At 32.1% G+C, this 25,777-nt stretch overlaps 1 protein-coding gene across 2 annotated transcripts; it reads left to right on the forward strand.

Annotated features, from left to right (window-relative positions):
- The first annotated feature begins 1,856 nt into the window (after positions 1–1,856).
- Positions 1,857–16,281, forward strand: LOC143239290 (uncharacterized). 2 transcript variants are annotated; one of them, XM_076480215.1, is made up of 6 exons: positions 1,857–2,011; positions 2,619–3,398; positions 4,967–5,115; positions 6,659–6,685; positions 9,656–9,884; positions 12,784–16,281. In XM_076480215.1, the coding sequence occupies exons 2-6, from the start codon at positions 2,634–2,636 to the stop codon at positions 13,345–13,347; spliced, it is 1,734 nt and encodes a 577-aa protein (XP_076336330.1). In that variant the 5' UTR covers positions 1,857–2,011; positions 2,619–2,633; the 3' UTR covers positions 13,348–16,281. The 2 variants fall into 2 exon arrangements, with proteins under 2 accessions (XP_076336330.1, XP_076336331.1); XM_076480216.1 differs by lacking the exon at positions 6,659–6,685 and having other exon boundaries at positions 1,857–3,398.
- Positions 16,282–25,777: the final 9,496 nt, after the last annotated feature.

Consider the following 25,777-nt stretch of genomic DNA (forward strand, 5'->3'; position numbering starts at 1 on the left):
GTGGTAGTGTGGGTTAAAACAAGTTCCCTACAAGTAGAAGATGTGTTGGGTTTTGCAAAACTACCGGATTTCTACAAAATACAAGGAAAGTGTTTTATAGTTGATAACCTGGACTGTGAAAAATAAAAAGACTAGACAAAATTACAAGAGAAAAACACACTTTTTATTCAAGGCAAATAAAAGAAGAGAGCAGTGGGTACGCAGATAAGAAGACATTGGTCTTACTTTGACGGTCTTTAACCGCTTATCTTTCTCTTCTACATGATCAACTAATAAAGAAACTAAAAACCATTGTCTTTAAGAACACAGGTGTTATACTTTCTATGGCCTGGTAAAATTAAAAAAAAAAAAAAACGCACCTAGTCTTCCAGATAAGCTCGTTCTCTTCGTTCAGTCTATAACATCACTTCGTGGTCTTCACCGCTTCACAACATTGACCAACTATGGCTTTTAGCGATATCCTCATGGACCAGCGAGCAGCCATCACAATGTTAATCTTCAAAATTGGATCTTATCTGTAATACTGCGATATCCCACAGGTAGACGACACATCAACTACTAGAACTAAAAGAAAAAAAGGATGACTGAAATATTAGACATTTAACTCTGGACCATGTAATACTATAAAAGTACCGGAACCTAATAACCGAATAAAAAAATAAAAATTGGTATATTACTGTAAAAGGTAAAAATTAATTTATATGACGTATATCACATGACAAACTATTTGATTACAGTTACTGTCGTTTGGGAATAAATAATGCCGAAGCATTGAAAGGCAGTGTATAAATTGATAAAATTAATTTGTAATTAGATTAATGAAATATGATTGCTCTTGTTTTAAATATCAATTGTTTGCCTTTGAAATTTTAAAATATTTATTGTATACTATACTGGGATAGAGGTAAAGTCTTCGGATGTACAACACCAAAATCAGCGCTTCGATTCCCCTTGTTGGATTTAGAAGATGGTCCACTGTGGTATTTTTATAATAAAATGCACATATCACATTGGGCCCAGCAAGACCCGGGGGTTAAGACACTCGACTTGTAATTCGAGGGTCGCGGGTTCGAATCCCTGTCACACCAAACATGTTCACCCTTTCAGCCGTGGGGGCGTTATGATTTGACAGTCAATCACACTATTCGTTAGTAAAAGAGTATCTCAAGAGTTGGCGGTGGGTGGTGATGACTAGCTGCTTTCCGTCTAATCTTACACTCCTAAATCAGGGACAGCTAGCGTAGATAGCCCTCGTGTAGCTTTGCGCGAATTTCAAAAACTAACACATATCACATAACAGTAGTAATGATAAAAATGGGGATAATATTGGTTTTAGGTAGGCAGGAATAATCATACAGGAAAAAAAAAGTCTTTTGTTTACATCTCAGTGATTCTTCAACAATTCGTAATCCGAGGGTCGAGGGTTCGAATCCCCGTCACACCAAACATACTCGGCCTTTCAGCCGTGGGACGTTATAACGTGACGGTCAATCCCTCTATTCGTTGGTAAAAGAGTAGCCCAAGAGTTGGCGGTGGTGATGACTAGCTGCCTTCCCTCTAGTCTTACCCTGCTAAATTAGGGACGGCTAGCGCAGATAGCTCTAGTGTAGCTTTGCGCGAAATTCTAAACAAACTGAACAAACAATCTTCAACAATTATTTTTAATTATTTATCTTTTCGTGCAGTGTGGACACTTCTTAGTTTTTCCTGTTTCCAAAATCACAAAATTTACCTTAAAACGTAATAATATAAGAAACATTTGAAAAGAGCTAATATTTCGTTTTATTTTCTAAACATACATTATAATACTTTATTTATATCATAAAGAAACTGAATTTTTATTTAAGAGGGCGATAGTATACGTGGTTGGTTACTTTGGCGTAATGGTAGCGTTTAGGAAATTATGTAAAGAAAGTGAAAGGTTCAGCATGCGAGAAGTGTTCATTTATGTTGAAAATAGTTTCGTTTCGTCACATTTCAGAAGGATAAGATTCAATTTTGATTTAGAAATGTCGGTTTTTAAATTATATGCTAGTTTTATGATTAAAATTTAAGAATATTTAATTACTACTAACTAGTGTTAATTTGTTAGTGATACTCTACTTCATAGTTTTAAAAGTGTAATAAAGTTAAAAGTTATAGTTACACTATACTGTGTGCATTGTGTTGCGTAAGCTAACAGTTGGCTTAACAACGAATGCAACGTTTATTGTGATTATTTATATAAATTTAGTATTCAGATAACTCCCTTCCTAACGAAGGGAACATATATTTTAACACAAATAAGTTTATACATTGGCGCAATCAACAGTTTACACTAAAAAAAAACAGGTTAGCTTAACACATTAGGTAATGATAGATTAATTAACTAATGTTTCTATATTGATATCACTATATAAGTGGGTGTACGTTTTTGTGAAGTTACAAAGGTTATAATAGTAATTCTTATAAAAGTTCTATTTATCATAGATTATGGTGTGCATTTTGTTTGATATTGGTATTGATACTCAAACAATATGCTGAAGGAAGGTATTTATTCCTGAGTGTGACTGTGTAAGATTAAAGTGTGTGAATTCATTTGAAGAATCAGAGTGGTGTGAATTTATTATTATCTGTAGGTTTTTAGATAGAAAATGGCATCGATTCAAGCTTGTAAAGATACTGCTGAAGCTGTTGAACTAAATGAATTATTGGGTTTTTTCTTGAAGCCACTAGCAAAATTAAATATATGTGTTCAGCTGCCATCTTTAAAAACTCCTGGAAAGTCTATATCTAATTGGGAGGTTATGGAAAAATTGAAGAAGATGGTCAAACCAGAAGAATTTATTGTTCTAAAAGTTAGTAAAACCACTTTAGAATTTATCAGGTTTGAAGGTGAAGTTGAAAATAAAAGTACTTTAAAGGTTGTTTTAGGAAGACTAGATGGAAGCACTATAAAACTTAGTGGTTTTGCTGATGTACTAAAAGTGCGGGCTGCAGAAGCTAAGTTGACTTTTCCAGCAAGACATGATTGGGACTCCTTTTTTCGAGATGCAAAGAACATGAATGAAATGAAACCAGGAGAACGTCCAGATACAATTCACTTTCAAGGCTTACCATGCAAATGGTTTGCTGAAAATAATTCTGAGAGTGGAAAAGTAAGTGAAAAAATACTTCGTCAGGTGTTTGAGGCATTTGGAGAAATTCGATGTATTGACATTCCAATGTTGGATCCGTATCGTCAAGATATAGATAAATCTGTAGGAAAGATAAGCACTTTCTCATTTGGACAAGATCTTACTTTTGAGGCATATGTACAATACAAGGAATACATGGGATTTGTGAAAGCAATGGATGCTTTGCGTGGAATGAAACTTATGTTTGCAAATGAAAACAAACTCCATGCAGCAGTTATCAAGGTAAGAGGTATAAAGAGTTTCATTAAGTTTATCCTTAACGCATTTTCTGCAGATACAATGATTTTGTTTAGAAATAGTGTATGAATTGTATTTTTCACATATCATAAAGTTTCCTATACATACAGTAGATGTTAAAATAATAAATTTACAACTGAAATCTCTATTGCAAAATGTAGTCATAATGTATGAAATATAAGCACTATTTAAGGATAAATTTTAATGTTTATAATGGATTGAAAAAAATTTGTTATTGGTATGTAATTCAAATGCAGAATTATGTTTTAAAGGGAATAAGGGTTACTTATTTTGTTTCCAGGTTTATAAAGTTTTTATGTATGACTAAATTTCCTTCTCCCCAATATAAATGTTTAATAATTTATACTTCAAAACTGCCCAAATGTCCCCAGGTGGGACAGAGATAAGTCTTCAAACTGACATTGATAAAATATGGAGTTTATTTCACAGGTAATTGGCCATAATTAATTTTAACTCCCCCCAGTCTTAACTAAGGCATATTTTAGCAGATGAATTCCAGGTGAACTGATTGTTAAACAGAAGTATTGACTTGTTGGGTGAGGTGGGGTCCTTGGAGCAATAAGCTTATTTCTGGGTTTGTGAGAAATTCTAGCCTCAAATGTAAAGGTGTTTATAAGGAATTGTTAATGGGGACTTTAACAGCACACTTTGTGAGTAAATGAGACCAACTCCAGAAATATGGATGGAACGATATAGGAATAAAGCCTGATGATGTGATACAGTGTATGTGCTTTTAGATAGAACTTTTATTAATTAGGTATATGAATATGAAACAATTTAACTTTGAGTAACATTTTTGTTATGTGGGAGGTACATCCTTGGTGGGCTGAATGAGCTTTTAGAACCTATTTTTCCCTAGTTCAGGTTGATTGATAGTATATCAGTTAACTCTCAATAAGTCACAAGGGATCATTACTATCCCATGCAATACCTTTAATTAATTACTATGTGTTAAATGGTTCTCTACTTAGCCCTGCCTACAGTAGCTTCCTTAGTTACATGTCTGTCTATATAGCAGTTTTCATTAGTGTTCTGTAGTTTTAGTGATGTTTCAGATTGGGGTGATATATACCCCTTGTGTCTACTTGGGTTTATTTTTTACAAGGCCATATTATTTTACTGAGATTTTAATATACTTGATTTTGTGTTTTTCTTAGTTTGTGGTTAAAAGATATCTTTATTCTATATCACTTCTCTTTTGGCACTTCTTTGTTCAATTGCTTTAGATGCTACTTCCTTCTTGCACATCTCTATGTTGCTATTTGGCTTTTATTTTATACAGATGACTAGAACAGGACTTACTGCTACAGCCATATGTTTTAATATTATGAGTCATAATCTGAGGTTTTCATTACTTTATTTTGCTTACAAATAAAGGCTTGGAGAAAAAAATCATACAATAGTTTGAGCTTTATAATAAATCTAAATGCTGCAGTTGAACCATAATCACCCCAAGGTGACCACACGTGTTCCATTTTACCATATAATTGGGAATTAAACTAATTATTTTTGATAACACTTATTACTCTCAGGTGGAATTTGATAAAACCAAACATCTTAGTGATAGACAAATAAGAAAGAGAAGGCTTGAAAGAGAGAAACTCATCACTTTGGAGAAAGAACGAGAAGAAAGAGTTCGAAAAGAGCGCAAAGAGGAAGAAAAAAGAATAGAAGAAGAAAGGTATATTTGAAATACTGTATATTTGTAGAAAATCAGAAAAATTGTGTGTTTTTGGCTGTCAGATTCCAACAATTTTAGTGTACTTTCCTACTAGATTTATTCCTAAAACAAATAAGGTATTATAATTCATCTCTGTGGAATAGTTGTTGAAAATTCATACTTATTTTGAATAAATGGTAAACATGCATTTGTTATTGTGTGTTGTTGAGATAATTTTTGTTTAAACCATGTTTTTAAAAAATAGGATAAAACACGTATTTAAGAGTTATGAACTTATAAAATGGGCTGCCTGATCATTTGTGCAATTAATTCACATTTTTTTTAAAACAAATTCTTGATATGTACGTATGGAGGGGAAAAGGTATATTCAATTTAAATTCTTAGAATTTGTTATCAGTATTTTAAGAATTTGTGGATTAGGAGTGATCTTAATGAACTAAATGACTATCTCTTACCATGCTTTTTTTGTAGTCTTAATTCCAAACAAAATTACTTGATCAGACTACAAAATATAAATGTGTTATGGTGAATGTTAGAAATAATTCAGTCATAATATTAAAGTTGTTATATCATGAATTAAAGTAATGATGGCCATTAATAAACCTTATCTGTGCTCATAGAAAAAATAGTTCATAAATAAATGTATCAGTCTGAAAGCCTCATAACCCATATGCTAAAACACTCTGTTATCAATGTGTATAGATTTTGCATTTTGTGACATGAAAAAAACTGTCAGTTTAACAGTGAGGTGTTTTATTACATTAATCTACACAATGTTATTATGAGTGATCATACTGATAAGCCCGGCATGGCCAGGTGGCTAAGGCACTCAGTTCATAATCTAAGAGTTGTGGGTTTGAATCCCAGCCACATAAAAAATGCCCTTTCAGCCATGGGGGTGTTATAATATTATGCTCAATCCCACTATTCATTGGTTAAAGAGCAGCTTAAGAGTTGTTGGTGATGACTAGCTGCCTTCCCTCTAGCCTTACACTGCTAAATTAGGGATGGCTAGTGCAGATAGCCCTTGTGTAGCTTTACGAGAAATTCAAAACAAACTGAATCAATCATACTGACAAGTATTTTTAGTTCTTCTTGAATTTGCTTTAGATTTTTTTAAACTTAATTGTATGTACATTTATGTGGAATCTCAAATTGATCACAGTTTGAAATTTTAATTAAAAGTCATTTCAAGAAAGTTTTTAAAAGTAAGAAAATATTTATTTGCAGCATTTCTTTAATTTCTCCAGTGGCTCAGCAGTAAGCTTGATTCACCAGTTACTATATATATATAAAATGATAAGAGAAATAATGATGACTTTTGAAAGGCATTTAACAGTTACAGGTCTTGTAACAGTAGATTATTACTGTTTTTTCACCTCTTTCAACAAACCTTACATATGGTGATGTCAAATACAAATGTTTTTCAGATGTTTACTTACATTTGATTATTTATACATCATAAAGAACTAGAAAATTACTGAATTTTAATTGTATTTATTTACTGATTTACTTGTGTTTATTTATTGTGTTTTGTTGACAGAATCTTCATGCTCGTGACCATTTCCAGGTGGGTGGGGTGTTGGGTGAGAATGGACTTCCTTTTGAACCTCAGTTGCATTTCAATGGTTATGGAAAATTAGTGCTGCAAAAATTCCTTATTATGGCAACATAATTTTATATTAATAATCACTTTTGTTTATGTGTTTCGTACAGAACATTTAAAGGACTGCTACTGACTTGAGGATTATTAGACCTACATGTCTGGTTAACTTCAGAAATATTTGTAAAATTCACCATATTAACAACTATAATGTTAAAATCTGCATAGTTGAAATCTGTGAGTGTCTGTTTGACTCCATTGCCTTAAAGATAAATTGTGATGTTTTGTCAATAGAAGCTGATATTCTGCTGAATAAGTGTCCAAAAGAAGAATTTTGAGATTGTTGACTGAGAATATGTAAAAGATGTGATTATTTGATATCAGGTAGGCACTAGAACTGCCTAATAGGGATGGCTGGGATTGTTCATTGAAATGGTATTTTAAATATCTCCCAAATAGTTCATCAGAAATGTATAATAATATACCGAAAACAAAAGGTGAAAGACTTTCAGAATGTCATTCTCAACATGTGTTTCTATAAAAGGCAGTTGTCATTCACTCAATTAAATTTCATCAGTATTATACAGTGTTTCCTTTTATAATGATTGAGAGACAAGTTCTGGGAATGGCTGTAAATATCGGAGGAAAAAGTTTGAATTTCTTGTTTTTTTATTACATAACACAAAAATCAAAACAGTGGTGTAAGCCAAATGCACTGAAGTGGCATAGTTTCAAACAGAGTATTTGCTTTAATAACTAATTATACTTTTGTTTCAAAAATCATAATTCTAGCATGATGTTATCATTACCCCTCGCAGTTCGCTTTCTTGCAGAGATTTGGTGTTCCTTTAAAAAGCTTAAGTACAGAGTGAAACAGGAATTACCAGCCAATAATTGAAAAACAATAAATACTATAGTTTGAACCTTATTGTATTTAGAAAGTTCATACTTCCTATGTGTATTTAAACACTGCATTAAAAACATTTCAAAAAGGAAGTAATTGGTGGGAGTGGCTCATATCAGTCCTTTAAAAACAGTGCAAATGATATAATAAGGATGGCATTTGTAGCATTCCTGCATAAAATCAGAGGCAAGAATTAATATATAACAATGTGTATTTAACTATTCAATCGCAATCAAGTTTAATTTATTCTGTTTTTATCTGTGCTGTTGCATTTATGTTATTTTTGAAGATTGGTTCCTAGTGTCTGGGTTTTGATTTGTGTATGACTTGCCATGTATGGTATGTCATGCCCTAGCCACTCCACACTTTCTGGCACATCCTTTTTTACTTTCACATGCATTATGGTCACCTAAGGAATTGAAATCAAAATTGTGGTTTGAATCAATTTCTACCCAATCATTGTTCTTTTCCTTTTGGATGTATTCCATCCTTGTCTGTGTCACCTCTTTTCACAATTGGCAAAGAGTAAACCTGGTACAGTCTCCCACATAGGCTCCTTTAATGCAAGGTTTCCTTCTTTTAGAGGTTTCTTTGGAAGCTTCCGAAGAATGCATCTTTCTGTCTCTTGCACTAGTCTCTCCTCATATTCATGGTGAGATTCCAGTTATTTATGTAAGAGGAGATAATGTACAATATTGGAAGTTATAATTTTCTTACAATGAAATTCTATTTCTGATAGGTACTTATCCCACATCACATTTCCCACACTTTGTCCTCACTAAAAAACTGGTGCTTTCATTTTCTGTCAAAGGTGATAGTTCAGTAGAATTGAATAGAGGGAGTTCCATGCATCATAAGGGTGTGTCACACGTTTATTTACATGCAAAAAACAGTTAAACCATGTTGATTGCAGGGCACGTGGGATCTTAAGGCTTGTGGCTTTCAAAAAGTTTGTTGCATATAGAGGGAAGCACTGAACAAATATAGCTATTTATATGAGGGGAGCTAAATACCTATCAGGAATACATTTTCAGTATAAGAAAATTATAACTACAGCATACATCAAACTGCTTTAAAGTTCGAAAAAAAAAAAGACCTAGTAGGATAGGTGGAAGTTCGTGTGTGAGATACTCCAAATCTACCTTATAAAAGACTTGGTTTGTAAAGGATTGGTACATTATTTGTCTTTGGAAATTCATTTGTTCAGGTCTTGATACTTTATGAAAATACCAGTTTGTACTAAATTGGCCTAATTATTGCAATTATAAATACTTGCATGTAATGTTCTTTTAAATATTTTATAAAATTACCATTTCTTATCTTAACTGGTCTGATATTTTGATCATTTGAATGTGAGTTAAAGCAGTAAAAGTTCAGTGTTTACTGATCATTGTAGCAATGAAGAATATAAACATTTAGTTCCTCAAAATGGCCTATAATTCATCAGAGAGAACAAAACCTTTTACTCCCAATCTTTATAGGATAGGATCTAAGATGAGCCCAAAATTTTATCATCCCTGTTAATAATAAGTGGTTCCATTATTGTCTTTTAGAACTATTTAAATTATTTATAGTAAGGCTTTTGCAAGTTCCTGGAAGATTTGCTGAAGAATTAGGTTTTATTTTTCAAAAACACAATTTCACATAAAGCTGAGTGGTCTCTTTAATGATCTTCTAACAACTGTTATGTTGCCTGATGAGAGTTGTGGAATAAACACTATATTGTGATAACCTTTTATATTGTTTTCTATTGTTATGCCATTTGGGGTCACTAAGGACATGTTAACCTGGCTCCTACAATCTGTCCTCTTTGTAATTCATTTACTGGGTTTAGTTGACAACATATGTAAGCACTATTTTACATTAGTTCAGATAATACAGATAACCTGTTTAAGAAATCATTGGAGTAACAAATTAATCAATCTGCTGAGGTTTAGTCCACTTAATGTATGGAATAAGTGTCACATCTTTAATCAGATGTTATTGTTTTTTGTCCAACCTCAATATATGTTTATAATTTGTGTGCTTTATAGACAGAAACTGAAAAAAGAAGAAGAAATTAAAGATCAGAAACTGAAAGAGAAGCTATTAAAAAAGAAGGAGCGGAGATTGTTGAAAGAGCAGAAAAGAAAACAAAAACTTCTTGAAAAGAAAGAGAAGGAAAAATCCAAAGAATATGCTCTTCAACAGAGAAGAGAACTTGTTCTGCGAAGAAAGGAACAAGCTGTCCATCTTCTTAAAAATCTCTTTGAAAGAATAAAGGTATTTGAAAGATTATTTTATAATTTTACACTTGGATGAAATGTAACTTCAGAAAAGTTAAATTTAAATGAAAGACTGACAGCAGTTGTTTTGAACGAAGTACCCAGTTGTCTTACAAATTAGATTCTAGAAAGGATATTTTTATAACATTTCACAGCATATTTACTTATTTTTTAAGCTGTCATATTAGCATTAGTGTTAGAATGTTTTATGTTCTGTAATTTTAGTGATTTTTAGCTAAGACTTAGATATTTTGATAGAATAAATAAACCTTTAAACTAAAAATATATCTTATAAGTTTGCTAGTTTAATGAACTTGCAATTGAAGACTTTTACAGGAAACTAAAACAATTGATTGAAAAAGTTAAAAGATGTTAATTATTTCTATGAATTAGGGTAAAAACGTTTTGCCTTACAGTAAGTAACCTACAATTTTTGAAGAATGGCTTCTTTGTGAGGAAGATATAATTAATGAAGCTTGAAAACTGAGGAAAACATGTCCTCTGTATGCTCATATGTATTCTATACATACATGGTTCAAAATAAAAGCTTTTTTTTTCAGCTGCAAAATATATTTGTATTTTATTACAGATATTTAATGTTTACCAGCATATACCAAAACTATTTTGCCTTTTCCTGTTTTAATACATTAACACACTATTGAAGAAATTTTTTTGCTTATGTTTAGGCTTTTGAATGTATGGCTGATATTTTCATCATCTAAGACAGTTATGTAGAAGTTTGAAAGAGTACATATTATGGGTGTGGTTAATATATTTTATTTATGGTTGCAAGGGCTCATTTTTTGTATGGGAAAGAGATTAACACCTTATGAACATTTTTACTCTTTATTTATGGAATAAGAATGGTCCCAGATTTGTGGAATGAAGCTAGAATACATATTGTAGATTAAACAATGCCTTACTAGACTTTGAGCTGTGAGCACAAAGTTAACCATTATCACAGATTAAATAATCATAAAATACACAATAAAATAATGTAAATGGTCACATATTACTGATTGTGTCTGTTATGCTGAATAATTTAGATTTATAGTGCACATTATGGAATTATTTTTTGATTAGAAAGGATATAAAATTATATAGTTATTCATTTCATAATGTTTTTCTCCTTCATTTATTAGTTTATTAGAAATAAAGCATAAGTAAGATAACATTATGCCTAAGAACATTTTTTTTATTAATTAGGATAAAAGCTTTTTATACAAGCATTATTTTATCCAGTGATTTTTTTAATGCTTCAGTGGTGGTATGTTGATTGAACAACTTCGTATTTATAATTGGTAAATAAAATGTATGAAGTACAGTTGTGAAATACATAGCTTCTACTTCCAGTGGCTCAGTGGTAAGTTTGTAACATTAAAAATTTAGTTTCAGTACTGCAAATGGACACAATATAGATAACTAATTATGTAGCTTTGTATTTATCAACAAACAAGAAAATATTTAATTTTAAACTTTTATGTTTTACAATATTGATTTTTTTTCTGTTTAATAAATCTAATTTGGAGAAAAATTATGAAGTTGTAACAATACTACATAATGGCATTTAAAAATGTATGGTTGTTAATATTACCCAGTTTATTTTAAACCTTGCAAGTGAGCAACAGAAATTGATAGTTTATTTCACTGAATTAATATTGTGCTAGAAAGTCAAAATTTCACTTGGAGCTTACACTGAAATTTGAATCAATTCATAAAAGTAACATTTACTTATTGCTAGAGTCATGGATGTGTGATACTTTAGGTTAAGTTAGTTAGAAGTTGAAATTGTAGACATGAGTTACAACTAACAAGAAGAAAACGTTCTACAGAATGAATTAAACATATGATGATAGATAAATCTGCTTTTAAAACTTAAGACAATGTAACATACAAAATTTGTTAAACTGAGATCACATTCATAATGAAAATGACCAAGATGCTTCAGAGCAAATACGTTTTAGGCTTTTGTAAGTTCATATAAGTTATTTTAATGTTTTTTTAAAGTTGTTATGTGCAAACTAGCTTTTAAAAGTGCCTGAAAACTAAAGCTCTAGTTGACATAAGTACATTCCTCACAATGAGCAAAAGTCTTTTCAAAGTAAACTGCTTATAATGTTCTTATATTGAAGTATACAATTTAACATGAGTAAACAATGCTCTACTAGTAGAATATTCACAAGTTATAGTTTATTTGATCTTAAACTTCATGAAAAATTACATTAATGTCAATACAAACTGAAAATAAACAGTAGTAATGTAAAAATACACCTGATCTAACCAGAAGCTCCTACATGACTATGAATTGGTTTGTATAATCTGACTATTGTTTGTACATGAAAGCATTTTGGTGCATCTTCAGTTTAATCTGAGTTTGTGACTGAAGCTGATAGTGAAAGCTTTTCATCTACAAACAATTGAGCGATGAAGCCTGCTCAACAAAGACGTTTGTGTGTAGTGTATATTTAATTTTTTAAACAGATGTTTTATAAATATATTTTGATATTGTATGTTTTTCCACAAGTCAACTATATCTTCCACCTTAAAGTTAGTGACTTTTTTGTTCAAGAGATGTGAATCAAAGGGTTTTAATTTCAATATGTTAAAAAAATTGTAAAAAAAGTGTACATGCTAGCATATTAATGGATGTGTTATGATTTTTTCCAGAAGCTAGTCAGCTGTTCCACTTTGTTAAAATGAAACATTTCCAACTACGTGCATAATATTGTTTCTAATGTTTTTGTACGTTAAAATGTTTATATATTTTAACATTTTTCTAATGTTTAATTGTGCATCATATAAGTTATGACACCTATTTAAAAACTCCTGTATCAATCATATAGATAAAATAATATTAATAAGTTATTATTCTTAACTTTATTTCAATATTTATTTAGCTTGTTAAGCAGAAAGAAGAAGTGAAAAGAAAAATGGAAGAGATCGAAAGAGAAAGAATTTGTCAACTCGAATTAGAAAACAGGAGACGACTAGAAGAGGTAAAACATCGGTTGGAAGAGGAAAAGCAGCAGCAAGAACGTCTTAAGAAACGGGAACAACTTCTGAGAAACAAATTAATTAAAAATTTAAAAAAACACGAAGAAAAAAAGACAGAAGAAATGAGAGAAAAGTTAAGAAAAGAAATTGCGGGTAAGCATATGCTTAAGAGTGTATTGGTAGCAGCTCCAACTTCATCCAAATCATTATCGTCAGAAGATTTAACATCGTCTGTGACTAGAACTGATGTTGATAATTGTCATCATAACTTCAGATCATCTTTCAATTGTAACAGGGGATTTTATAGAGGATCAAAATCTTACCATAGTCTTGGACCATTTAAGAGAAGTAGCTGTTACGGACTCAGGTGGCCATTTCCTTATCCACAATCTTTTTCACACATGAAACAACTTCAAAACAAGGGGACATTAAAAAGTTATCATTACAAAACCCACTGTAAGAGGTGATAACATTTTTTAATATGAATGAAAATACTTATTTTTCATTTTTGTAAAGTGAAATTTCATTTGTACATATCTTTTATGTACTACTATTTGCTGAACTGACAGAATATTGGTACAAATTAGTTTTAAATAGAAATTTGGGGAGACTTGTGATGTTAAGAAATTATTTCTATGTTTCAATAGCTAAAGAATTTAATACTTTAAAGGCATAAATGTCATTGGGGGTTTTAAATTTAAAATAGTTAATCTATTGGGCCACAGACAGATATAGCTTTTGCAATTAAGAAAAACCATTAACATGTTAATCTGTAAGGTTTATATAATCTATTATATAAAACATGAAAAATATTTTAAAAAAAATTTAAAACTTCCTGATCTTTACCAAAAAGCAGTTGGTGTTTTATGTTATCTCTTATATGATTTTTACATAATTAAATGTACATTATTATACAAGGTTAGAACTCTAAGTAGAGCATTGAGAATTTCATTTTTTTTTTGTTTTGCTTTTTTAACATTCTACAATCATAATTTCTGTGTTTAAGTTGGTGATGTTTTTGTTCAAAAGCTGTGAATTAAAGGGTTTAATCTAAATATAATTAACACCTATAGGCTAGTGTATGGGAATATTGGACATCATTTTGTACTAGAGGTATGATCACCAAACATTCATCTTGAAATCAGTTATAGAAATGATCCAAAATGAAAGTACTAATGATAAGGATTTTGCAGTATGTTTATTTTGGATCAAAATATCACGTATGGATGAAGATATAGATACATAAGGATTGGTATACTAATGAATATTAGCTGTGTATTAGAAATGTTACATAAATAGCAGTGCAGTTGTAAACAACCTTATTCAGAATGTGTTTACCAGAGACTGTATCAAACTGAAATATTGGGTATTTATTAGACTTTAATATTGATTTTACACAAATGGAAAACTTTGTTTTGTATTGAAGCACAGAGTGGAGCTTATTGGATAGAATGCAACAGAAATTTTGTCTGTATTTATATTAATTTTTTTTAACTTCTTACTTATAATTTTTTTTTGCTTTTTCTGCTATCATTTATATTGATCAGTAATTGATCTGCATCATTGGGTAAGGCAATAGAAGGTGTTGTCTTTAGTACTGAAATGCTGAAGGTAATTTTACTACTTCCTTTGTCAATAGACTCAAAGAATTCACTTTCAGATACTTTTCGATTTGGTAAATGTCTTGTCAGAAAAGTATCTTTTTTAAGACCATATCTCATACCATATACTTTTCTACATTCTTTTGTGACATTTACGTTTTGTCATAATCACTATTTTCAGTTAAGACCAGAAAGTCATTATCATTTTTCATCAGTGATGTTGACAATATCTCACTGTTATGTGGCTGTGGTAATCCACAATTTTTGCATTGTTAGTACTCACCAGTATTTTTTGGCTCTTTTCTCTTTGTTGACTCAATTTAGCAGAAATTGATAGTCCATCATATTCACAACCACAAAGAGAATGCTAAGTATTTTGAACATATGAGCTGTTTACATTTGTAAGATAAGGGTTACTTTTTGAACTAGAATTGTGATTTCTTAAAAGTTGTCAGCAGTGCCATCCTTTTCTTTTTAAGCAGCCAGTGTTCCACTGAAGGTAAAAGTAGATTAAATTGTTATACTTTTAGCCAATTACATTGCTTAAACAAGGAAACAAAAAAACTTCTCAGCAGTGGTTTATTTTTTTTCTGACCAACATGAGCTTAGCCAGTTCGCAGGTATTTGTAGTGTTTAAAAAAATTAAACACAATTCAGAAGAGTATAAAACATAAAACTGTCATCATAGAATATTTTCATTTATTTATTCAAATTTGTTTTCTGAGATATTATTTCAATAACAATTTGTACATAAATTGACTACATTTATAGGAAGGAACTGTTAAACTCTCTTGTTTTCTGTAAGATTTTTTTGAATTTGTATGTATTTTGGTGCATGTGATAATGCAAAATTGAAAGATACAGAACCAGAGTAAAATACATCCTCTATTTTTTTTCCTTTTCCTGATCCGAAACAGTTTTTGAAACCATATTTTAAAACACTGCTGTGTATATTTCACATCACTAAGATTTGTTGTATGTGTACGTATTCTGGAATAAAAGGATATTTTTAAATAAAACATTTGATGCAAAAAACATTTAGCATTGTATTATTGTAGTTATTACACCAGTAATTTATTTATTAACAGTAAGCCTTAAGTTAATAGTTTTCTCCTGGAATGTTAAAGAGCTTTACAAGTGGAAAATTCATATTTCTTCAGATTTGTGATTGCAGAAATGTATAAAGGATCAATAGTATGGGAATCATCTTTGCACAGAATTGCTGATGGCATATTTGAGAAATGGCATTTCAGAATAGCTACCTACCTTCTGTTACTTTACTCTTGCAACTGTGTAATTCTTTGCAAATACCACAAGCTTCAACAAAATTTCCAGTCCAACATGTCTGATGTTTATTATGCCATCTTATGATGATGTCATTGCCAACCCTTCATCATTATGAAGGAAGCATATCCTCCATGTGGAGTACTACCATGTGAATACAAGTTTATTTACTTTGTATTAGTATTAAAATGCATTTTCTTGTACTTCTTTAACCACTTAAAAGACAACCTTTATGGATTTGTGGGTCATTTTTCACCATAAATTTTCAGGTTTCTGTTTTTACTAATTATGTGATCAGGAATTCCAGTTTAAAATTCTCCTTCTATTGTTTCAGTAGTGACTGGAGAAAATGTCATGAATTTATCCTAATTGCACATCATAAGTTTGTCATTGTTCTACCTCGTTCCTCACTCTTATAAAATCTTTATCCTTTTGTTTATTGCTTTAGTTGAGTCTCTCTTTTAGTGATGACTTGAACTCACCTTTCCCTCTGCCTGCCTTTGTTTCTGATTCATCTTGTGGTGAAGAACAGGTATATCTTTCATCTTCCCTTATGATTGTAATTACTCAGCTATGTGATGAGTTTCAGGCTACTTTGCTTCATAAGCCTCCACCTTTAAGGCTTCTCTCCCCCCCCTCTCTGTAGACATTCATGCTTATGCTTTTGTTTCCCAACTACATGTTGATTAATATAAGCATTAACTTCCTTGCCTTTGTGACTTTTCTTTAACTAATGGTCATGATCCTTCAGTTTCTGGAATATCTCTACTTTAAGGGTCCCTCTCTTTTCCTACTTTATCTGTACCCTTACTGGGGCAGCGGTAACTCTATGGACTTACAATGTTAAACTCAGGGATTTGATTCTCCAAGGTGAACACAGCAGGTAGTCTGATGTGGCTTTGCTATAAGAAACGCACACACATACACTCTACTTTATCTCTTACTTGTCTCCACGTTACTTGCATTCACCATACTGTTATACATGTTTCTTTACTATTTGTCTATCCTTTGTTTTCTCTCAAAGGCTCTCCATTGCAGCTCCAGTAATTTTTAAGATACTCATTCTCACTTGTTTGAGGTCTTGGCTGCATTCAAAATATGCAGTAGTGTGTTTTGCAGCCAAAAACAAACTGCAGGACGCTTTGATATTAACAGGAGTGATAGTTTAGTGATTTTCCACATTCTATAGCTTGGACTGTGGTAATTTAAACTATCATGTATGAAACTCTTCACATTCTAAATTTCAAGGCAATACAGTAAGAAATACATTTTATTACCAAAGTGCAGAAACTTTATTTACTGGAAAACAATTTTTTTTTTTTTCAAATTTGGTATACCGATAGATCTTTACAACCTACAATTAGGAGTCTCATTTGGTGTAAATATAATGCTGCTTCTAGAAAGTTAGTCAAGAAAAACTTCTCTAATTTGATAAAACATTTTGTACGTGCCTATGCAGAAAGACACACAAGCTATCCATCTAACATTTTACAACAGCTTCACCTAAGAATAAAAGTAGACAGTTTTCATCATTGGGATTAAAAATGACTGGTTTAAGAACAGCAGAACTACAAGGTGAATGGACAAGTAGATACATAAGTGTTGGTTAGGCCAAGCAAACTAGATCAACAGTTTCTAACTCAAGTCTTCAAAAAAAATCATACTGGTGGGCAATTTTTATTGATTATTCATTACCAACTTTTCAGCACAAATGTATTAAATCTTGAAAAATTATCCTAATTAAAGATTATTTAGTGTTACCTGATGTTAATTTAAGTAATCAGCATAAACAGTAATGCTTTTTCAGCTGTATTGACTACTTTGGTGATGACAAGAACTGTTAAACTAAATTTGATGGCATTAATATTAATACTGATTTATAGGAAGAAAAACTGGTAAAGATCTGTTCCAAATAATAGGGTTGCACTAAGGTTAATGTTGGCTATTATCAAGTGTCACTTTCTTATTTTGTGTTGTTTGTTATTAAGTTTTGACCCCCCCCCCAAAAAAAAAAAGACCACATACTTGCAGATCATGCCAAAAACTGAACAAAAAAGGCAGCCTGGCTAGCTAATTAATAAATATATGCTATAGAATTTTATCAGTGCTATAAGTGTAGCTACCAATTTTGATTTCCTTTAAAGTCACACCCTCAGTCCTTATTTGGCTGCATCTTTTTTTTTACACCTTGGGTATATTTGGTTATATCTCTTCTTCTGTCATGGCTTTGTTGATGCTTCTTTGTTTTGGGATTTTCTTGTTGGTATCCCTTCTTTTCTGGGGTGTGCACCATCCACCTTTATATCTACGAGTTCTTTGTTTCTTTCCTTTCTCTGGGGGCAGAGTCTTTAGGGATGTTTCAAGTTATTTTGAGCTTTTGGCTGAAGCTGCTAAGTAGCAGTATTTTTTTTTTTTTTTAAGTTTCCCACTTTACCAAATTACAAGTGGTCCAACATGTTTCCTGTCTGTGGGAGTTATGTAGGTTGCCCTCTAACTTATTTTACATATATTTTCTCTACAAGTGGGTTTTCTTGTCATCATGGTGATTGTACAAGAAGTGCAAGTCTTTGTTTTCTTTATGTATTTGTACTTATTCATGTAACCATTATGTTTGAACTAACATTCATTATACCACTTTTTACAGTACACGCTCATACGATCGTAAAGAAACTTAAACCAAAGAATTATCAATAGAAGAAATGACATCTATTTCATTCAACAATGTAGAAAGGAACAACTAACCCCTAACTTTGTAAAGGTTAAAACTATCAAATTTTAATCAATGCTCAAACATTATCTAAAATTAACAGAAAAAACTACTTAAAGCCATGTTGAACACAAAATACAAAGAACTACATGACTTGCAAAAACAAAAAATGAACCTGGACCATCAACTGGCATGCTACATCAAACCAGAGATTTACAGACTTATACAACGAAACACAAACCAAATCAACATTTAGAATGACAGGGACAAAAAGATCTGCTACAACAAAAAACTAGAAAAACTAAGATGTAAATAACAGAAAAGACACCAACACGACAAATTGTTGACTGACCTCATAATTAACAGATCCGACTGACAATTAAACACAGATGAGATATCTATTTAACGAAGGACTCAACTTCGTAGTAGCACCTAGGTACATTCCAACCTTAGAAATTAAAACATGTTTAGAAGACCTAGCCAGGACACTTGTGATACTTTCCACAGAAAACAAGACAACCACTGAAAACAACTAACAGAAAGAGGAAAATTTTGACAATTTTATTGACATCCAACAGCCAAACTTCCCAGAAAAAATTTATATTTTCCAGAAACACCAAAAAACAACATCTTAAACGATTTTTTCAAAGAAGTTTCTCACAAAATCATCAACATAATTTCACAAAACAGAAAACTAAAAAACAATCTCACAAAAAGAGAGAGACATTAATTCCATTAAAAATAAAAATTCTAAAAGAAGATAAAGGAAATGCTATAGTCATAATGAACACGAATGAATACATACATCCAAGAAATGAAAAACATCCTATCAGACACACAAATCCAACAAAGACATATGAAACACAACTAAACAAAATACTAGTAAAAATGAAAAAGACCAACACAATTTCAAAAACACTTTATTCCTACCTATGCATGCCACAAATATATGGCATCCCCAAACCTCATAAACCAGATTGTCCATTACGACCAATAATGTCCACATATGAATCATTTAATTACAATCTTTGTAAATACATAGCAAGGACATTCTCCAAATATATAAAATCAACCAGCTCATTCATCAAAGACTTTTAATTTCAAGTCTAATCTTAATCAACTTAATCATAAAACTTTAATGGCCAGTTTTGATGTTACATCACTCTTTACAAAATCCAACCACTGAAGCCTGCAAGATAGCCTCAGAATTCTATAGCCAAGATCCTAACACATCAATAGACATTCCCAGCAACCATCTAGCAACCCTCATAGAATTCACCACGAAGACAAACTTCATGTTCAACAACCCCAACTATATACAAACAAATGGCCTATGCATGGGCAACCCAGTATCACCAGTTCTAGCCAATATTTTTATGACACAAGTGAAAACACAAGCAATTAACACAGCATTATATCCACCACTATACTGGTACAGACATGTAGATGATGCGATTGAGGGATTCACATCTACAGAACACACTTAATTTTTTCAATCACATTAACTATATACATCCCAACATTAACTTCACATGTGAACATGAAGAAAGCAATCAAATATCATTTCTTAACCTCAAAATTACAAGAACCGACACACAATTCAAAACAGAAATCCACCGAAAAATCACCCATACTGGACTATACATTCCTTGGGACTCAGCACATGAAACAAAACAAAAACTCGTACTAAGAAACCAAATAAACACAGCCATAAAACTGTGCTCACTACATTAATGACAAATTAAACAAAACAAAACAATACTTCATCAACACAAATAAGTTTCCTCCACAAGCCGTAGAAAACATTATACGCACATACCTAGAATAAAAGCAAAATTAACTAACAAAAGTAAATATATCCCATGAATTAAAAAATTATAAAACCATATACTGCTGCATACCATATATTCCAAACATCAGCAAAAAAATAACCAACATTTGGCAAAAACTAGTGACAAAATACGACATCCCAATTAATACCATATTTATTTAAAAACCAGGGACAAACCTAAGGTCTATACTATGTAAAAACTACACTGACAAACACCACATCAACATTATTTATAAGATACAATGTGATAACTGCCATGACTTCTATATTGAAGAAACAAGTAGAAAAATGGAAACCAGATTCAAAGAACACAAAAAGCCATCTTCACACATTTTCGAACACTGCAAATCAAATAAACACAACATAACCACAAAAAACACCCAAATACTAAGTAAAGAAATAAACATAAACAAATGCAAAATTAAAGAAGCCTTACTTATACAACAACTCAAGCCCAAAATAAGACAATACAAAGGAACACCTTTATATTAAAAATAATATAATAAATATTAATAATAAAATAAATATAAACTTATATAATCAAACATCTAAGCATGCCCTCTACATTCATACACTCAATTGCACAACCCTCTTCAAACATGTGGTCAGCTATCAATCAGTTATCTCTTTCTTTCTTTGTGAACCTGATGATGACTGAAGAAGGTTGAAACATTGTTTGCTCCTCCACATAAAAGTTCTCAACCTATACCAGCTGTTTTTACATATACATTTTTGCCCTTTCACCTGTTTGTTTTTGTATCATAAAAATCATATTTGCACACCTATGATCTGAAAGTCATGCAGGTGCTTTTTCATGGTCTGTCCCTGTGTTCTTGTATATCCTTTCATTTTGTATTGTTTGATCATTTTTCAACTGCCCTCCATCTCATTCATCTTAGTTTCTTAATGAGGCTATGTATATATATCCAAGAAGGCCAAGGATTGGCATCCTGTCATCAACTTATTGACCTAGAACTCTGAACAATGTTTTGAGAGAGTTGCTCTATTCAGTTAACTGAGTGGCAAGGACTTTACAGGGCATTATACCATGCTCTTGCTACCTTCTCACCCATATATATATACCTGAAAAGTATACTAAATTTACACACTGTGAAGGAATTGTGCTTTTTATGTACATACACTCATAGACAGTAGTAACAACATGAGTAGTAATCCTGGCTGATGAGAATTTTATATGAGAAAGTCTTAATTTGACTCGGTTCTGCCAATATTATTTATGGTTAAAAATGAAAACACCTTGTGTTTGATGCATCCTATATGGCAGCACATTATAGGACCACTACTACAGTGATGTAGTTTAGGAAAGCAATACCCAAAGGTTACCAGATTAGTTTACTCAGGAGTTGGAAGCAGTGTATTTTAAGCAAGTAGAGCATGCGATAATGTGTAATTGTGATATAAGCATATAACAATATATGTCCTTGGTTTTGCATACATATGCAAAAATTGCATAAAATAATTCATGAGTGTTGTATAACAATATTCACTTAAAGAATACAACAGTAAACAACATACTTCTGAGAGAAAATGCTCCTTTATCTGTTTTATTTTTTGTAAAACATAGTGCAAGATATTCAGATGAATTGAACTGAAATACTTGAATAAGTGAAATTATCAATATTAAATGTTTGTTTGAATTTCACACAAAGCTACATGAGCAGAGATGCCAACCATTATGATTTGAGCATGATCATTATGATTTTGGTGTATACATTACGACTGTACGCTCATACAGACAAATACTATGACTTGTTGCAACTCCCAAATTATATTATATAGGCCTATACAATAAAGTGATAAATTGTTCCCCCAGAGTTTGAAAGGGGTGAAAAGAAAATTTCTTGTGAGATACAAATAAATTTTGATAATAAATAAAAGACAGTCCAAATGGCTACTTGCAATAATCATGTTTGTGCTTGAAATAATAAAAACTATTTGTATCTTCAACATCTACCAATAGTTTGAGTGTGGTGCTTCTCCATACTGGGTATGTGGGGGAATCCATAGTTATGTCATCAGTGCTTGTCAGCCAATCAGAGCTCACGTAGATGGGTATTTCTCGTTTTCTAAGCGGCATAGAAACACCAATGCGATTGTTCACAAGATGGAAAAAAAGAGGCCTCCTTCACCAGATTGTCTTGTTTCTGGCAAATCTAAAAGGACTAAAACTGTGAAAGGACTCTGTCATTATGCTCAGTCATTTGAAATAGTTGAAATCTCTGCATGAGGGCTGTCTGTGTTAGTCCTCCCTAATTTAATAGTGAAAAAGTAGAGAAAAGGCAGCTAGTTATCACCACCCACTGGCAATTCTTATCAACAAATGGTGGGATTGATTATGCCATTATAATGCCTCCATGGATGAAAGGGCAAGCATGAAATTTATAAACACTAGCTTAGACATCATAATGCATACAGAGTTTATGTATTCAGTGTTTTCTTTGATTCTGACAACTGTTTGTAAACACACAAACTGAAATTTTTTTTTACACTTTTTATGCAACAAGGTACAGTAATAATGCATGAAAAAGCAGGCTGTAAGTGTACAAGAACATACAAAGTAACAATCAAATGGTGAAAGTTTTTTAATTCACATCAAAAACTAGTACTAAACTTGGATCTTGAAAAATGTTCTTAAGGAGAGACAAATAAATATTAGTAGATTCCAACATTCAAGATTAACAATTGAAACCACATTACAGAAGTCAGTTCATTTGTGTAGAAATTAGTTTGTGGTCTCAACTTTTTTCTTTCTTTTCGCTGGAACCAGATTTCATCCATTTGATAACTAGATATTTCAAGAGGAATAAGGCTGTATTAGAGAGTAAGCTGTCTTGTTTGTTGTCCATCATGTAAAACAGAAAGCAGCAGAGTTAAAGGTATTGAAGTCCCAGTGAAATTTGAGCATTGGGAAGTTCGACAGGTATTATGTATACATCTTCTGTTCATGATATAGGGCATGCATACATATAAAGTCTGTAGAAATTTACTCAAGACCTCACATTTTGACTGTCTATATAAAGAATTTGGCCAGGTGGTTGTGGTGCTCGATTCGTAATCTGAAGGCTGCAAGATCAAATTGCCATCACACAAACCATGTTCACCCTTTCACTTTTGGAGGCATTATAATGTGATGATCAATCCCATTATTTGTTGGTAAAAGAAGAACGGCCTAAGAGTGGGCAGCGGATGGTGATGACTGGCTGCCTTCCCTCTAGTATTACAATGCTAAATTAGGGACAGCTATTTCATATAGCCCTCATGTTGTTTTGCGAGGAAGTTCAAAACAAACTCTTAAAGATCTTATGAGAGATCATGACCATAATCAAACAGTCATGGCCATTTTCAACCTATACATACCTAACTGAAATGTTGACCAATTAAAATTCAACTGGTGTTATATTTTTCTTAAACTAATTAGTACTAATGATCAGCTATCTTTTCTTGTTAGCAAAGTATGTTGATGATTACGTTTGAACTCCATGATGTATTGGCTACTTATTGATACCTAATAGACCCAGGACTTTATCCACTGCAAAGAAGAAGACTATGCTGCAAAACCTTGGATTCCAAGGGTTAAACTGACATTTACTATAGATGAAGATTTGTTACAGCCGATACATTACACACTTGGGAGTTTACTGCACATCTGGTTCTGTTATCTCTAAGTTTCAGTGGAATGGATCAATGTCCCTGGAAGCAATAAGCTCTATTAGAAGTCAGTCCTCCACTGCATGTATGAGTCATGGAGGAAACAATATGAACAAATACCAGATTGATTCCAAAGGAAACTTTCTTTACAATGTTGCAAGTATATAGCTGACTGGTTTTAAAGCTAAATTGTTAGCTTCCAAAAAAGCTTGAAACAGAGGGAGAAAAGGCATGGTATGCAAATATGATGTGTGTTTTCTGTCAGGTCATCCTATAAGTAATGTCCAAAAATTTAATATAGAAAGTGCATCATCATTTTTGTCTTTGTAGAAGGCTTTAATGATTAAAATATGTTGTAGGATGTGTATAAAAATGTTCAGACAAATAAAAGAAACTAACCCAACTCCACTTTTTCAGATCATTAATAAAATAAATCCTTATGGATGGATGTGTCTGAGGAGCACATTAGGCATACAATGCTTTATGAGTTTAGAAAAGGCAATATTGCAGCAGAAACTACACGAAACATTCAAGGTGTTTATGGTGCAGTCTCTCAATGAAATAACATGTCAAAGGAGGTTTCAGATGTTCAGATCAGGTGACTACAGCTTAAGTGATGCACCACATTCAGGTCGTCCTGTTGAGATTAATGATGACTTGCTGCTGGCTGCACTTGATGAAGATTGTGCTGTAACAGTTGAAGAACTAGCATAGAAGCTTAATTCAACCCATTCAACAGTTCATCATCATCTGCAATAACTTGGGAGGGTGTCAAAACTTGGAAAATGGGTCCCCATGATTTGACAGAAGCCAACCTCAGAGCAAGAGTGGACATTTGCACTTCTCTGCACTTTTGTTAAGTGTTTGGTGGGATATTGTTGTTGTGATCCACTTTGAGTTGCTGCCACTCAAAGTGGGGATTACATGAGACTTCTATAATCAAAGGTTAGAGAGCTTGAATGTTGCACTGAAAGAAAAGAGTCCTGCTTTGATCAGTTGTAAAGGTGTTGTGTTACACCCAGATAATGCATGGCCCCATACAACAAGGTTCACATCTGCAAAGATTGAAGAGCTAGACTGAGAAAAACTTTCACATCCTCCTTATTCTCCAGACATTGCCCCATCTGATTATCATCTATTCTGAAGCTTGTAGAAGTATCTTGATGGAAAAGAGCTTGGAACTCATGAAGATGTCAAAACTACCCTCTCTACATTCTTTTCCTCCAAACCCCAATAATATTATAGAAGTGGCATTCAGAAGTTAGTGCATCATTGGCAGGAAGTAATTAATCATAATGGAACATACATTATTGATTAAATCACATTAAAAGCATTTGAAATCCTTTCTCTTTTTTTGAACCTGAAATTTGACATTACTTATGGGATGACATGATACATTCTTATTTCAGTTTAGAGTTTTTCATTTATTCTCAGTCTGTGCAGCTGGTGCATAATCAGTGATCCAGAAAACTATTTAGTTGATTTTGTCCTGGTTACCTTTGTGACTTTGTTGTTTTATAAACATAATATCTGTTCCACATAGAGGGGCTACTGTTGTAATGCTGCCCATTGTACAACATTGTAGATGACAACAGAATCCTTAACTTGTAAGGCAGATGATATCTAAAGGGTATGATCTCCCCTGTTGAATGAGAATGACTTATGTGAAATACCAATCGCTACAAGTATATCCATTGTTCCCATTAATTAAGAAATGTTAGATTTTAATATAGCTGCACAGGCTCTCAAATAAGTTGGTTGACAGGAGAAAAATCTTGAGGGAAAATTTCATCTAATCAACTCAT

The sequence above is a fragment of the Tachypleus tridentatus genome, chromosome 13, assembly GCF_004210375.1.
Source record: "Tachypleus tridentatus isolate NWPU-2018 chromosome 13, ASM421037v1, whole genome shotgun sequence".
NCBI classification, from domain to species: Eukaryota; Metazoa; Arthropoda; class Merostomata; order Xiphosura; family Limulidae; genus Tachypleus; species Tachypleus tridentatus.